This window comes from Ruditapes philippinarum, unplaced genomic scaffold (assembly GCF_026571515.1).
Source record: "Ruditapes philippinarum isolate M1 unplaced genomic scaffold, ASM2657151v2 ctg3869_1_1_1_1, whole genome shotgun sequence".
NCBI classification, from domain to species: Eukaryota; Metazoa; Mollusca; class Bivalvia; order Venerida; family Veneridae; genus Ruditapes; species Ruditapes philippinarum.
This window is the reverse complement of record NW_026865718.1, coordinates 46,347-63,207: the sequence shown is the minus strand read 5'-3', so window position 1 is coordinate 63,207 and position 16,861 is coordinate 46,347. Positions and strand designations below refer to the sequence as shown.

The 16,861-nt window shown below is 32.9% G+C and overlaps 2 protein-coding genes across 5 annotated transcripts in view; one reads left to right on the top strand and one right to left on the bottom strand.

The window, feature by feature from the left end:
• Nucleotides 1-1,620: 1,620 nt before the first annotated feature.
• LOC132730073 (surfeit locus protein 6 homolog) lies at nucleotides 1,621-13,067 on the bottom strand. The gene is made up of 5 exons (XM_060715928.1): nucleotides 12,968-13,067; nucleotides 7,776-7,972; nucleotides 6,135-6,290; nucleotides 4,605-4,994; nucleotides 1,621-3,248 (listed from the first exon to the last, which is right to left on the bottom strand). Exons 2-5 carry the CDS (start codon nucleotides 7,915-7,917, stop codon nucleotides 2,605-2,607), a joined length of 1,332 nt encoding a protein of 443 aa, XP_060571911.1. The 5' UTR covers nucleotides 7,918-7,972; nucleotides 12,968-13,067; the 3' UTR covers nucleotides 1,621-2,604.
• Nucleotides 13,068-13,093: 26 nt separating this feature from the next.
• The window catches only part of LOC132730072 (calcium-binding mitochondrial carrier protein SCaMC-2-like), a 29,742-nt gene continuing 25,974 nt past the window's right edge, over nucleotides 13,094-16,861 (top strand). For 2 of the 4 annotated variants that reach the window (XM_060715923.1, XM_060715922.1), the window contains exon 1: nucleotides 13,094-13,366. In XM_060715923.1, the coding sequence (XP_060571906.1) occupies nucleotides 13,211-13,366 (156 nt within the window). In that variant the 5' untranslated portion in view covers nucleotides 13,094-13,210. The remainder of the gene's footprint in view (nucleotides 13,367-16,861) is intronic. The other 2 variants (XM_060715925.1, XM_060715926.1) reach the window with 2 other exon arrangements.

The following is a 16,861-nucleotide window of genomic DNA, read 5'->3' as shown; positions in this document are numbered from 1 at the left end:
TTGTCCGGACTACTTCTCTTATACCACTTATGCAATTTCAATGAAACTTTACAGGATTGATCTGTAGCTCAAGTCCTTGCGCATATTGCAAGGGTTTTGCGGTTGAATGATTTTTGGCCGAGTTATGGCCCTTTGATAAAAAAGGTGTTTTTTTCTCTGTGTTGCCAGATACACAAAAGCTTGTCCGGACTACTCCTCATAAACTACTTGTGCAATTTTATCCAAACTTTACAGGAATGATCAGTATCAAGTGTAGTTGTGCATATTGTCAGCATTTTCCGGTTCAATGATTTTTGTCAGAGTTATGGCCCTTTAATAATTTTTATTTTTAAAGTTTGTCCGGACAAGTTCTCTTATACCACTTATACAATTTCAATGAAACTTTACAGGATTGATCTGTAGCTCAAGTCCTTGCGCATATTGCACGGGTTTTCCGGTTGAATGATTTTTGGCTGAGTTATGGCCCTTTGATAAAAAGGTGTTTTTTTCTGTGTGCTGCCAGATACGCAAAAGCTTGTCCGGACTACTCCTCATAAGCTACTGGTGCAATTTTATCCAAACTTTACATGATTGATCAGTACCAAGTCTATGTGTGCACTGTCCGTCTGTCTGTCCGTCTGTCACAAAATTTGTCCCAACATGAAATTGGCCATTATGAGGCGACACATGTGATTACTGATCGCTCTTGTATAATTTATAAGTTTTAATTTTCATGTACACCAACAAACTTTCGTTGAACAATATCAATATCACCAAATATGAAATGTTTTTACTTTCTAGTGCCTGTCAATACAACTGTAATGCTATATGAATAAATTTTTTACCTGAACAATATAACAGATTCTAGTGTTATGCTTTGCATAAATTGAAAAAAATAATATTCAAACAGGTAACATTCATGTACATGAGAATACATATTCAGCTATCTGATACACATACTTGAGCAAAAGAAGAAAAAAATCCATTTCTGGTCCCCACCGACCTTTAAAGAGGAAAAGTAGGTAGGAACCCACCGTTTAAAGTATCCATGGGTGGCTAGAATTTGTTACCTTACTATTAACACAGTGCCCGTTTGATACACTATTTTCTAATATCCAAGTATTAAAGTGTTGAAGAAATTTGGCCCACAGGGGATTCTCTCATTTTTTTCCCTTTCCCACTACATATAAATATAACATGGGATACAACTCAAAATTGCTCAATTCATGAAAAAGTAAATAGAACGCAGTATACAACAGTTTTTTCTTTTGATTGTTGGACATTGATGAAAGGATCGATAATTTCAAAAAAAAAAAATGACTCACTTTGTTACATGGACAAGATATTATTAAAAATAACCTTTCAAGTTTCATTTTTACACACGTTCGTAAAATTTTGGAACAAATCTTATGCAAACGTTTGCTCATATAAGAAAGTTTAATCATGTAATCGGTTAAAAATCAATCATTTACCACCATCAATGATGCAATCATTAACTTCTGGTACAAATTATTGTAACAATTATTGTTTGTTTTGATGATTTCTATTCTTGGCTTCCATTTTGATGTTGCCCGTATGTTCCATGCGTAAATCCAACTTCTGTTAGTAACTGTCAATTTCATTGGCTAATGATAATAATAATCCGGATAATAACGGCGTATAGCCGCGACAAATAGCATTTTTTTTCCATCAGCCAATGGAAATACTCAGAACATAAACACACCTGCAAAATGGACGACAACTTGACAGCCAATGTAAATATTGAAATGTTAGCTATTTCCTGCAAAGTTACAGGTTTTAATGAAGAGTTTGTACTAAAACTTGGGTAATGACTCGTTCATATATTAACTTCTACAATAACTTTGATGGAATAAAGGATATTTTATACAGTTTACACGTGTGAATGCATTTTACGAACCTGTGTTGGTAGTGGCTACTAGTGCGAGGCCACAACATGTATCCCTTGTTTATATTATATATATAGATTTAATAAAATAATGACAGATTTCCCTGTGATTTGGCATATACAATAAATTTACTTCGATGTTTTAAAATTTATGCAATTGTTTTCTTTCTTAAGGAGAATATGATGAGACTTTATGGCATAAGAAATTCCAATGACTCTAGGACAGATGAATTTAGGGTACCCCATGAAACTTTTTTTTAATACAATTTCATATACATGTATAGTATGAAAATAATTTTGAAAATGCAGGCTGGTAATAAAACAATGTGTATGGTTGGTTGGCAGTTAAAAGAAGGGTAGGAGAGACCTGAAACGGACCTATTTTATTTTCCTTCTTCTCTCAACCTGTTGTATTCAGTATATATTAAGACACCATGCACCATTTTGGTTATTAAAGTTACCTTTCTTATCAATACAAATTAGTTCCTTACTTTTTATCGTATTAAGGCAAATTCCAAGTATCGAGGCAAATTCCAAGTATTTTCAAATTAAAAGGATTTCTGAGCCTATGGCCGAGTGGATCCAGTTTGCTTCTTAAATACCAAAATAAACTTAGTAACACTATGTAATGTCACTGTACAAGAATTAAATTTAAAACCTTCTTTTTTCTTCTTTTTTGTGTACAACATATGATAATTTTTCTATGATTTTTTTTGTACCTAAAACCCTGGTAGAATTCTTCCTTTCTTTTTCAACTGTTTCAATTTCTTATCTTTCATATTCTGTTTACGTTTCTGAATATTCTCTGTCCGTTTCTTTTGTTTCTCTTGTTTCTGTTTGTCTACATTCTCAACTCTATTCTCCCATTTCTTTTTCTTCTGTTCTTTCATTTTCTGTTTCTGCTTCAGCGCCTTTTTCAACAACTCTGGATTATCTTTCACCTTCTCCCCTTCTGCTTTATGTAAAACAGATTCCCACTTAAATTTATCCTCCAAAGCTTTCCCTGCATCCTCGTCCCTACTTTTCACCTTGTTAATTTTCTCGTTCCGCTTTTCGATCTTTTCTAATAACCGTTTGTAGTCCTTCCCGCGTAGGTCGGACTGACGTTTTTCCTTTTTGGCGGAATCGGTAAAATCAAACTTACTAAACACCATCTGGCCTTCTTTATTGTACACCGGCTTTGCTGGTGTAGTAGGTCCTTTATTTAAATTTCCTTTTACAGGCTTTGAGCCTGCACCACCTTGACTGTTTTGCTTGTTTTGCATTTTTTCTAATTTCCGTTTCTGTTTCAACTTCATTTTACTTTCCTGTCTTTTCAGTTTCTTTTTCTCTAATCTTTCTTTGTTACTAGGTTTCCTTTTGGCTGAAAATACAAAAAAAATCGCATTGTTATTGAATTACTTCTATGTGTTTTATCTCAATAAATATTTTGACTGTGATCTGAAATTGGCTATTTTTTTAGTTTGGGTATGACGCCACACCGACAAAGTATAGGTCATTTGGCGACGTTCCAGCTTTACTAGTGGAGGAAAACCTCAGGTGCCCTTCCGTGCATTATTTCAGGCAAGAACGGGCACCTGAGTAGAACCACGGATGTTCCATAAGCTAGCTGGATAGCTTCCTCACATGAAAGAATCCAAAAAGTCCCTGTCGGGATTCCAACCCACAGCAGTGAGGGGCAAGTGGTTGAAGTCAATTTGTTAACAGTTACCATAAATTACCAATCAGACATAATCTGATAGTTACCATAAATTACAACATATTAAACAACATTTTTATAGATTTAAATATTCATTTTCTACCATCAAATATTTTCCAAATAGGAAAACAGACCAAAAATTGTTTTTCAAAGCTAGGCAGAAGTACATAAGTTTACATTTTCTCACTTCCATAAAGCTTTCACCACTTACTATATCTCATCATCATATTCTACATCTCAAGCACTTAAATTCATCTTCAATCTAAACTTCACATTTATTAAATTTGGCACAAAGCTCCAACTCCTTTTGTAGTATTTATTGCCCTCTATAATGTGAACAATATGCCCCATATATTAATTCAGGCAAGGGTGGCACCTATTTAGAACCACAGACAACCCTAATCAACTTATTATGTTCTTGATGCAAAAGGAGTAAAGTCAACTACTTGCTTGTTGGGTTTTAAAGTCACATTGATAAGAAGTTTCAATAAATAATATTTCAACTACTCAGCTGCAGGACCTAAAGTTTGGCTAAACTGGCACTAGAATGCATTAGTTTATTCGAGTTTGTTTTATAGATTGATTGTGTTAGAAGCTATTAGCTTATTCAAGCTCTCTCAAATCTGTTTCTGGAACCAACCATTACTAAGCAAAGAGTCTAGTTTCTTTATCATGTAAACTAGACAGAGTTTGAACCCACATGGTCCTGTTCACCACTCGGCCATTCTGCCACTTATATATTGATACACTTTATATCAAATCAAAATTAAAACCTTGCTATATTTACATTATTGTTTTTAAATTCGTTCATAATACACTTATTCTGGAATTAAAAACATTTTTTCAAAGCTAATCCGGGGGTACAAACTTTTACAGTTGCAGCTTCGAAAATAAGAACAACAGGTTGACTTATCGTCAGTGCACTGTGAAGCTGTAACAGTAAAGGTTTGTTTGTTCTGGGAAAAAACCCATATTTGCTGTGTTCTGGTTAGTAACTATTTACAAAAAGAAAGGCTGTACCTTGTAATTCTTCAATTTTTGCCCGAAGTTTTTCCCGTTTATCTTCGATGCTGTTTATACTAGCAGCTTGTAGCATGTCACCTTCAGACACTGTTGTTATAGCACCTTTAGAAACAGATTGTCCAGCATCTGTATTGTTTACAGTACTTTTTTCAACCGAACTTTTGTCACTATCTTTTTTCACAGCAGCTTTTTTAGCATGAGGTTTCTCTTTCTTCTTTACATGTTTTACAGGAATGTTTTGCACTGGTTTAGACACGTTATTAGGCTTCGGGGAGAGTTGATCGGCATCCGATGACATCTCTGAGTCGGACGAGTGATCTACGTTATTTACAGATACAGGTTCCACTTTGTGATTTACTTTCTGCTTTTTAGGTTTTATATTTGTAACTAAAAATGAGAAGAAAACAGATTGTCAATTTATAGCAAGTGACATGAAAACATCAATAAACAAAGTTTTCAAAATAACAAAGGGTTATAAAATCCTGACTATGTCCAGTTGATGATAATTACCCTGACTGTGGAAGTTCACCAAGTCCATAAACAGAGTTTTGCCCAAGAAACCCTTGTAAATGATACATGTATATGGTATATAACTATCAGGACTTTTATGCCAAAGTGTTTATGACATGATTGTGTTTGTTTGTTTGTTTGTTTGATTGGGTTTTACGTCACATCGACACAGTATAGGTCATATCGCGACGAACGGGCACCGGAGTAGAACCACCGACGTTCCGTAAGCTAGCTGGATAGCTTCCTCACATGCAAGAATCCAAAGTTCCTGTCGGGATTCGAACCCACAGCGGTGAGGGGCAAGTGGTTTGAAGTCAACGACCTTAACCATTCGGCCACGGACGCCCCCAAACATGATTGTGTAAAGTTGAAAAATTGCAATATACCTGTACACAATCATAACATTGCATGCCATACCTAAATATTAAATATTGGCTGCCTTTTTATCAAAGTGAGAAAAAAATGGCCCATTAGAATCTCTTATTTCTCTGACCTGATTTTATCCCTAAAACAACTTTAAGCCTTACCAAGCTTAAAATGTTAAAAGGACTCAAGAGAGTATTTTTACAAGACGGGCCTAGAAATCTTTTTTCGATATTAATGTTCATTTGATGCATGTCTAGACCTATAGTGTTTCAGATCATTTGCTCACTCCATTTTTTCTTATTGTGAAAAATGTAATTTTCAATTAATTTCTGAAAATCTTTCTTAATTATCTTTTCTTAAGTTTATCTTTCTGCTTTAAAAGCCCAAGCTGATCTGTATATGAAATTCATTCTTTTTTCAGGAATTTGGACAAAAGTTCAGTTCCTTGAAATAAACTTTTATCTTTCAATCTGGCCATCTTTAGGGATGATTTTAAAATAATTCCTGACTGAATAACAATCTTGGTCTACATTAGTCAGATGGGCCAATTCGACTGGTGCAAGCCAGATAAGGGTTATACAAGGCATTGTACTGGTTGACTCTGGTCTAGACCGATTATATGCGAAGAATCAAGCAAGAATTTATACTTACAGTCTGAATCTTCCTCATCTTCCACATGTTTATGCTTCTTGGTCAACTTTTGTACATCTTCCTTTTTCGTCTCTTTTTCTTTTCTCTTTTTTCGTTCCTCCCTCTTTTCCTGCTTTTTCATCTTTTTCTTGAGCTTAGCTTCTGTCAATGCTTTCTCTAAAGATTAAAAAATATAAATAAAGAGAGATAGATATAAATAGCAAAAATTTAACTGAACTCACTACTTTTGTTTTATGGAAACAAGAAAAATATGTGAAAAAGATAATGATGATAAGCAAATATGTCAATCAAATGTTAGAATAATTGAATATATACACACAGTACAGCCTCTTCCAGAATCAAGAATAGTTAGCATTTGCCAGCAATGAAGAGCCAGGCTGGCCAACCAGTTCGATCACCCTCTATACTAAGTACTGGTAAATAAATTTTTGTATTTTGTTATTGAAATCCCTTTAAATTGGACTTTTTAAATTCAAAGCAAGGCAAATCCATTACTGGCATGCGAGCAGTTCCCGTACAGAAGCAGTACCCGTATTTTTCATTTAAACGCTTGATTTTTACTTGCATTCTTCAAAAATTCATTTCAAATCAAGCAGATACATAAACGAGACAAAATCTAAGTGTCAGTTCGGCAGTACGTATATAAAGTCTCATTTTAAATCACTTTCACCTGTGCGTCGTCAAAACGTGACCTTGTTTTCTCTGGGGGATTTCGTCCTTGTGCGCATGCGCAAAAATACTTACACATGAGGCTTGTTAAAGGGTTTTCCACTAATACCACCTGTTTACAAATAAGTAGGCAATGTAATGTAAACTTGTTTAATTATCAGAATGTTGACCAATATTACTATATATTATAATTTTATGGCTTTGATGCGTAAAATATAATGCATACAAGCATGCTATTGCATGTGAATGCGTTGGGGTAACGGTACCGGGTAATTGATACCCGCGTTTAGTCTACGCTCTATTTCCTGAATTACATCTATTTATCTCTTAGATAATGGTCTGTTCAACAATTGTAAATGAAAAATAGGTCCGATATAATAAAATTGTATAATTATAATGGGTTAGATTTTATGTACGGGAACTACTTCTCTTCATACAAAATAATGGATAATTTCGGTACCCCATATGAGGCCTCATAACTAAGGGTTATACTATGTTTAGAACATGATGGAATTTCCATGATTTGTGTGACGAGCTGAATATTGATGTGTAACATTCAAATTGTGGTGAGTGAGCGTAACAAAAAAATAATGTTTAAGTCACTACGATTTTTGTACGGGAACTGCTCGCATGCCAGTACACTTATTTAACATGTTAATGATTAAATATTTATAATATGCTTATTTAGATTGAAAGGTTATCAAACAAATGAAATTGTTCAACAGCAAAACATAACAGATCATTCATAATGAAAACAAATTGCTTAGCTTACAAATTTGTATACAAAGAAAATCAAACCCAGTCTCTTGCTATGTCATAATTATTGATAATAAAAACAACCTAAAATTGCCTGAAAGTAGAAAATCTGAGTAATTTAAAACTGAGTATTAATTTACCTCTAATATTTCACATTATTGCCCATATGAATTGCCTAAAAAAAAAGTTCTGATTTTTTTAACTTTCATCATTTACCATTATCATCTAGGTCTGGTTCCAGTTCTGCATAAACAAGTGGGGGAATCAGGTTCCACATCTTTAGGAAGTATTCATTGTCTTCTTTGATGTCAACAAGGTGTCCCGGAGACGCACCACCAGACTCTTCACTATCCACCATTATCTGTATTCTGATGTCGTGCTTTTCAAGATTGTTAGGTTTAGAATCTGTATACCTGAAGAAAATTAAATTATAATACACTAAATTTTGGTGGTACACACTCAAAAAAAAAAGACATAAAACATCATATGTTAAGAGCGTATTTTTCACATTCACATTCTTCAAAATAGTTCACTGGTTTGAATCTTTTCTAAGCCAAGAAAATTACTCTTGTCATTCATAATGCATTTATCTTATTTTAAGCTTGGGCAGACTAAAAAAAGTAGAGTGTCACCAGGGCTCATCCTGGGGGGAAATTTTAGGGAGAAGTGACTTCCTCGCGAAAATTAGGGAGAAGGGAAACAACCCAATGTGTATGCATTAACATGCATGGCTATACATCCTTTAATTATAATATAAACACAATTAACATCACTTATAATATTTCTCCAGTTTATTAATTAACAGTAGATTAATTAATAGTAGTATTAATTAAAAGTAGATTAATTAGTAGTAGATCTGGCAATGGCATCTAAATGTTTTTGAGCTGCAAATATGAATATAAAAATTTATTTTTGATATCTATTCATCAGCTATTAATAAGCTTTCTCTAAATATGTGTTTATATATTTTCATGTACATTTGTTGATAATAATGTGTAAGAAAAGATATGATGATAAAATAAATTTCATATGTTTTACTTTCCTCACTTTTAATAGAAGATGAAGTCACATTGGATATTGATTAATAATATCTGTTCTATTCTGTTCTGGTAACAGAAATTTCCTTCAAAGAACAGAATGTTGTAATGTCACATTTATATGCATATAATTATGCTTATAAAACAATTTTCAAACATCAAAGAATATGTAAAATATGTACTGCAAACATTTGTGCACATTATATTTGATCACTAAAATTACATACATTCATTTCTTATTGAAAAATTTGACTGAGAAATTGTAGAAAATTAATTTCTAATTACCTCCCTTTATTTTCATGAAATGTTAAATTCGGTAATATCTTTATAAATAATGCTTTTAAAATTAACAATATTGATAAATCTTAATCTGAGCGTCATATTTACGACATAAAAACAAATATATATATTGAAACAATAAGAACACTTCTTTCCTGACAAATTTTGTTGTTATATACGTTACATGATATACATGTACGACCCATATGTAGTTTAGACGATATGTAGTTAAGCCGATATGTAGTTTAGCGGGATGTCTTGCCCACGTGCGTAAACTGTGTCAAATTTGGCATTTCTACAAAGAGAACAATCTATCTACAACATACCTATTGCAAGATTTTTGCGAATCGGCTTTCTTAAATTTTCGCGTAGGTGTTTCGGCATTTCGCCTTGTAGCCATGACGTTAGCGTGTAAAAATTGACGTTAACAGACTGAAATCATTTAAAACTATGATTAAGTTTTTAATCCGGTCGCTGATCATTAATGAAACTGATTATTTTTAATTGACTAACAGTTTTGTGATAGCCGTGAAAAATCCATTGCACATCGCTTTTACTCGGGTTAAAAACCCATCATCGAAGTGCAACGTGTATATCAATAAGGGAAGATTGCACGTGTTTAGATAATCGGGGAAAAAACAATGTATAATTATTGCCAAATCCCGTATTAAACTCGCAAAACTATCACACAATTATACCGTTTCGGGCCGATGCTCTCATTATTTACTGTTTAGACTTTAAATTAGAGTAGGCGGTCTATCGCTTCGCTTACAGGTAGAAGGGTAGTATAAAGCGACGCTCTGATTGGATAATGATAATTAGCGGTCGTCATATGGGCGGATACAATCTCTGCTCTTTACATCGCTAAGTAATTACTATTTGGGAATTAAGATTTTATCGGCGATGTTGACTTCTCTTTGATCAATCGGAAGAGCGAAATTGAAATATACACGGCGAAGTTTTCGCCTGAATCGCCCTTCCGGATGAGCCCTGGTCACTGTGTAATTGTGATCAGATTGCGGCTCTATTCCCTTTTATGTTCAAGAATGTTTCCAAACATTATCAACTGCTTTACTAGTGTTTTTCCTTTAAAAGATAGCAGGCAGTTTCATTTCTAAACATGTTTTAAACAAGAGCTGTCAGGCAAGTGAGGAATGCCCCCAAAAGGTTTCTTAAGCATGCAGGTATTATGAAAAGAAAAGAGAATGAAAGCAACAAATTGGTTAATATTGTCCTTGTGAAATGAAGTGCTATTTATGGCAAACTTAACACATTGGGACTTGGTTGTGACATCATCTTGGATGTGGTAGACATTTAAGCCAAGTTATTATGAAATCCTTCAATTCATGACAATGTTAGTTTGAAAACTAATGTGTACCTTCAAACTCTTCTTATGAGCAAAAGTACCTTCAAACTATTAGTGACCTTGACCTTGAAAGTAGGAAATGGGTCTTACACAACACGTCATTTTGATGTGGTACACATTTGTGCCAAGTTATTTTAAAACTCGTCAATGCATGACAAAGTTATAGTCCAGACACAAATGTGTGTACCTACGATCTTTATTGTGATAGCGCGAGCCTTCAAAATATAAGTATGACCTTGACCTTTGAACACACAATATTGTCATGTGATAGACATTTGTGCAAAGTTATTTCACAGGAACTTGAAATTCTATCAAATAACCAATATTAATGATAATATCCAAATATACCCCTATATACTATAAATAAACACAAGGAATGAAACGCCTTTTCCCCACCCCAACATAATTTACGCCGAACAAATCAACAAAACAACGGATCAAAATATTCTATCTGGCCATTTCGATAAACAATACATAAATGCATCAAATACCACTGATAACTTTTTAAAATCGTGTAGCTGTGTAGGAATAATTCAACATTTTCTGATTCAGACTTCCCGAAAGTTGAAAAAAACTGTCAGACATTCGGTCTGACAAACCATGACAATCTGTCGGACCGAAAGAAAATCTGTCGGACCAAATAAAATTGATCAAAATCAAAGAAAAACTTGTGTTTGTATTTCTAAGACACTTTTTGTTTTTTATTTTTTCGCCGTAAAAATCGGCACAATCCGTACAGCGCATTTTTGCCTCCTCCCTGTCATACACCAATGATTCATGGTTCTGCTTCCATTTTTCATTAAATTTTGTCCCAGGTCTACTATTTTCATCCTTTTATTGCTGTTCTGCGCACTCTTCTGACATAGATTTTCGGTTTTTCCAAGGTTTGGCACCTTTAGCGACGCCATTTTGTATACATGCGGCTTGGATAAAAGCCGGACAGTCGGACCGATCCGGAATAAAAAATTGTCGGACCTGATCAAAATTTATCGGACATGTCCGTCGGACCGACGTATTTCGGGAAGTCTGTGATTATTTCCCGCGATCTGAGTTTGTCGCCGACTCCATTCCGTGACGTCACTGGATGTTGATTCGAGGAGAATAATATTTATTAAAATTATTTTTAATAAGTTCCAAAAAATAACAGGTATATTTAAAACTTTTATACAAATTATTCTATGTAAATAGATTTAAACATCTTCATGTAAAACCATTTTAACAAATTACTTTTATAAATACATTTGAAAGGGAAACCCCAAACAAGAATGGTAAATCTTTGAAATAGTACTTTCGTTTTAAAACAAAATTTGAGTACTCTATTTGATATGGCCCAGCAAATAAATTCAGCCATGTCGTAAGACAGAAAACAGTCATTTGTTCTAGTTTGACAGTCTTTTACTTGCAAACTTGTTATTTTTGGAACTTGTTGAAAATAATTTTACTAAATATTATTCTCCTCGAATCAACATCCAGTGACATCACGAAATGGAGTCGGCGACAAACTCAGATCGCGGGAAATAATCAGAAAATGTTGAATTATTCCTACAAAGCTACGCAATTAAAAAAAGTTATCGGTGGTATTTGATGCTTTTATGTATTGTTTATCGAAATGGCCAGATAGAATATTTTGATCCGTTGTTTTGTTGATTTGTACGGCGTAAATTATGTTGGGGTGGGGAAAAGGCGTTTCATTCCTTGTGTTTATTTATAGTATATACAATGTAGGGGTATATTTGGATATTATCATTAATACGAGGAAGTCAAAGACCGGCCCCGCGAAGCCCGGCTATAGACTACACGTGAATATTTAAAAGAAAATCAAATAAAAAACATTTAAAAAATATATAGAATTCTATACCTATCAATAAAATTTTCAGTGTCAGTTCTAGTCGGGCGCCGCCATTTACAATGTATGTCAATGATAATAGGCGGGGTATTCCGATAACGGAACAAATCTCAACTTTTCGGATTAGTAATAATCGTCGAGTGTTCCGAGTGAAAACGGAAGCGGTGTATGTAATATCGAATGACCCCTTTAAAACGGAAAGAATGAAAGGATTTTTTAACGACTTCCCCGTACATAGGCTTTGCCTAATTTCATATTATTGGTTATTTGATAGAATTTCAAGTTCCTGTGGTTATTTCAAAATGCCTCAATGCATGACACAGTCTGGACAAGTGGGGATGCACGGACGAACATTAACCTTAGCCGCGACACATCGTCTTGATGTGGTAGCATTTGTTTCAAGTTATTTTTAATCCTTCCATGCATGACAAAGTTACAGTCCGGAACATGAATGTTGAATGTGTATCTTCAAACTCTTCTCTAGAGAATGAGTACCTTCAAACTATAAGTGTGACCTTGACCTTGAAGGTAGGGACATAAGTCTTGGACTCAACATGTCGTCTTGATGTGGTAGACATTTATGCCTAGTTATTTTAAAATTCCTTTTGCGGAAGTGAAGGCAACTAGTACTGGTTAACTGCTTGCCAATGAACCGTGCGGTAGCTTAACTGTGTTCTGGTTAATTCAATGTGGCTTACTGCCGTGTTCCGGTGTGAAAACTACCAAAACCACCACCACCACCTGACCATGTCTATCCGAATATGACCCATCCGGAAACAATACATAAAGCTAAATAGTATAATCAGTATGATGGAAAAATCATAAAGGCATGAAATATCACTCGGTAAGAGAAATTAAATATATGACCGTCAAAAATCACCTTAATGTTGCATATATGTTTAAATCTATCAAGAAGACTGTAATTTCTCAATGCAGGAGAAATGCACATGTGCCACGGTGTTCGTGTAAGTAGAACGCTGTGATATTTAATCGAAGGAGAATTCTACAGTAACACCGTCAAAGTTGACCAATCAAAATCGATGTACTATTCTGGCAGAAACTGGTGAGGAAAGTGACAAAATGACAATTTAGTTAATATTTTTCATTAAATATCTCAATAACTATGTCCAAAGGACCTAACATATCCAAGGAAGATCAGCAGAGGTTTGCTGAATTGTTTAACACAATTGACAGAAACAAAGATGGGAGAATTGACATCAGTGACTTGAGTGCACTTCTCAAGTCAAAAAATGTTCCAAATGCCTCGGATCAAGCACAGGTGTGGATAATGTGATAGAATTAAGATAGATTTTTTAGATATATTTTTTTTACAAACTCTTTATGATAGTGGATGTGCAGTAAGTCGCAACACTTGATATGACACATGTATACGAATTTAACACTGCAACTGTAGAAATTTTATAAACCGTAAAATAAATCGGAACACTATATAGATCAATATTTAAATTCTATGACTTCTTCATGGGTCGCGTTTTCACAGGTCATATCAAGCATTGCCACTTCTTGTGATGTGTTGCATCAACCGTCTATCTAAGCGTCGGTATCGGCCTTGAAAGGCAACATATATCTACGACTGTCTTTGCACTCGCAGAAAAGAAAGATATAATGATTCTTGATATGACAATCATGAGAAATTACACGTGACAGTAAGACATGAGAACGATATTATTTTGAGTAAATGCAGGGCAATTGTATATTTCCTTACATTTGTTTATTTTTTAATTTATTTAATTTATTGCGATAACCCTGTTGAATTTGAGTAATGGATTTGCCCAGATTTGAATTAGAAACTGTGAATTTAAGTTTATAGAGATTGCAATATCAAAACACAAAGAGCTACTGTACCAACGGAATAGAGCCTGGTGAGTCTGCATGGATGTGCAAGCTGGCCTGGCTTTAATCTGGTGAACAGCCAATTACTTTTGATTTCAGCTGGTTAAGGGTTAAGTTTCCACGGTACCATGTAGTGTATTCAAGAATTAACAATGTTATATTGTGCCATTCTATACCATAGATCTACAGTGAGTGTTACTGTATAAGTAATGCAGTGAATGATATTGGACACTTTTAGAAGAGTAACATACTTTAACTCCCTGTTGACTTTAAATGACATAACTGTTTAACTAATTTTTATACAGTTCTTATTTGTTTATTAAATAAATATGCTCTGATAAAGAATTTTATGTGTAATTTAAATAACATAAGCCTTGTTACTCTGTTAAGCACTGACAAAGTTATTACACTGTAGTTAATGGTGAATCAATGAATAAATGTCCATAATTACTAAAATATTTTTTTGTTCAAATAAGGAGTATACTTATGTTGATAATGTTCATGATTTACATGTTAGTAAACTTGTGTTAAAAACCTGATGACAAGATTACTTGCTGTCGCACATGTATGAAACATTAATAACTATCATATATTATGAATTGTATAATTGAACATTATACTATTCAGTTTCACAGAAGAAATATTACATTTTGATATTGACAAAATTGTAATGAAATTTCAGAGCACTGGTGTATTACGTTCAGTTATTTCCTGTGTAAAGCTTTTGTATGATGCAGTTGATATTTTAGCTTATAACCTGTATTTGCAAAGCATGTACATGTATATTACTGTTACATGTATGTAGTTTGCTTACGTAATTTTCTTCCCTTTATAGTATTACACAGATTGCTTTCAACATGCGTTTACCGGGTAATTGCAAATTGCTTACAAGGTGAAAAAATCTGGTATATTGCTTATGGTGATTTTAAACTAATGAAAATGTTATTCTTTAAGGCTCTTGGCTAAATCAAAGAAAAACTAAAACGGCAGTTTTTTAAATTTCATGGATTATGGTGATTCAAACTACAATTTCTACTACACTTTTTTAGATTTTAGCCAATTATTTAAAAAAAGAAAGAATATTTTAAAAGAAGACAATGCTTTAAGATATTTTTTATTTAAATAACGGTAGTTTGTTATTTGCAAACAGGTTGGTAGTATGAAATATTTTGCAAGTTATCAATGTTTAAAGAAAATTAAGTTGCTCAATTCTAGAATTGTAGAATTAGAAGAATATGGCATATTGTGCATACATAATTAGTGTATATGTTGATAATTTAATTATATATGACATTGTGTATTAATATAGTTATTATAAGTGTTTGTATTGTTCAGTAACCATCTTGGTTTCTTGTTCATTCAAAATATAGAAAAAATATGCCAATTGTTAAAAAACCGATTGTTTATGTGAAGTGATGATACTTATTATATGAACAGAATTAATGTTTAAGTTAATATAATAGTTGATTAGTTGATGAACTTTAAAATAAACAATGTAATTCTTAGACTCAAAACATGGATTGTGTTAATACAATATAAATTAATTTAAACTTCTTTTCAAATTCATTTATTTTCATAAATGCAAAATAAATTCATTTGAAATTTTTATGACATTTGTTAATTAATATAGGCTTTCATCAAGTTAATGTCTCTGTAGATTTGTTTTTAATTAAGTTTACACTTCATTGAATTGTATGATATTTTGTAACAGGGTTTAATTGTGAATGAATATCTAATCTATATTGTTAATGATGACTTCTAAAATGTTAGAAAATAGTATCTTAACTGTGGAACTGTTTTTTATCCGTGGAGAGGTAGAAAAGGAAAGTACATGTAACTTGTTGAATACATGAATTAATAAGAACTCAGAGTCTCTCAAAAAGTGGGACATGTCTTGTGTTTTAGAAGTTTTAGCTGCTAATAACAAAATTGACTGATGATAAAATCCAAATTGACCCATTAAAATTTTTGACTGATAAGTCGGTGACCTTTGAGTTTCTGTGTTTACAGGACACACTGATATTTACTCAGTTATATATAACTGTTAAATTACTTTTCTGTCGTAAATTTCAATAATATATTTGTAGGGGTGATTGTTTTTTGTTGCGAGGGAAGATTGGTTTATAATTCTTTGTAACATAAAAAGGACAGTTGTGTCTTAACACTGAATTTACATGTTTATATCTCTTATTTCTTCTTTTAAATTTATTCTTTATTATATCAGAGACAGTTTTGTTGCTACTTGCTGATAATTAATTTATTTCTGGTAAGGTTTTGATAGGTTTGGTAGAATTTTTCTTGATATTCTGTATTTAAGAAACAATAACGGTCTCAGCAGTGTTTATCATCCAGTTAATACTGGTTTGTTGTTTAAGGGCAGTAAATTAATTATTTTATATTGAAAGTAATTTTTGTAAAGCGAAAACCATGCAGTTGCTGTCAAGACAAAACTCAAAGAAATTAAGTTATTGTATACTGATACTTTATACTCAACTGTACAGACTGATTTTTTCTCATTTCTCTGTCATGTTAAACAATTCTTCATTTCTTTTTTTTTTATTTTGAGACATATCAATTTTCTTCTTATTCTCTGTTTTTCTTCTAACTTATTGCATAATTGTATATCAGTTTTGATTCAAGCAACTCCCATTTAGAAAAAGAAAAGATTTTTTGCACTTTCATCTACTTTTAAATGAAAATCACTTTATTTTATGTTGTGGTAATTTTAGAAAAAAAAACACAATATATTGTTTTTATGGTATCTGCTTCAAAATTTTACTTTTTATAGTATAATAAGTAATTTAAAAAGTCAAGAAAAATTCTGCCATCATTAAGTACCAAAATATGGAACATTTCTCAATACTTTTATTTCCGAAGCTTTTCATCATTTAATACATGTACTCGTTTTCATCATACATTT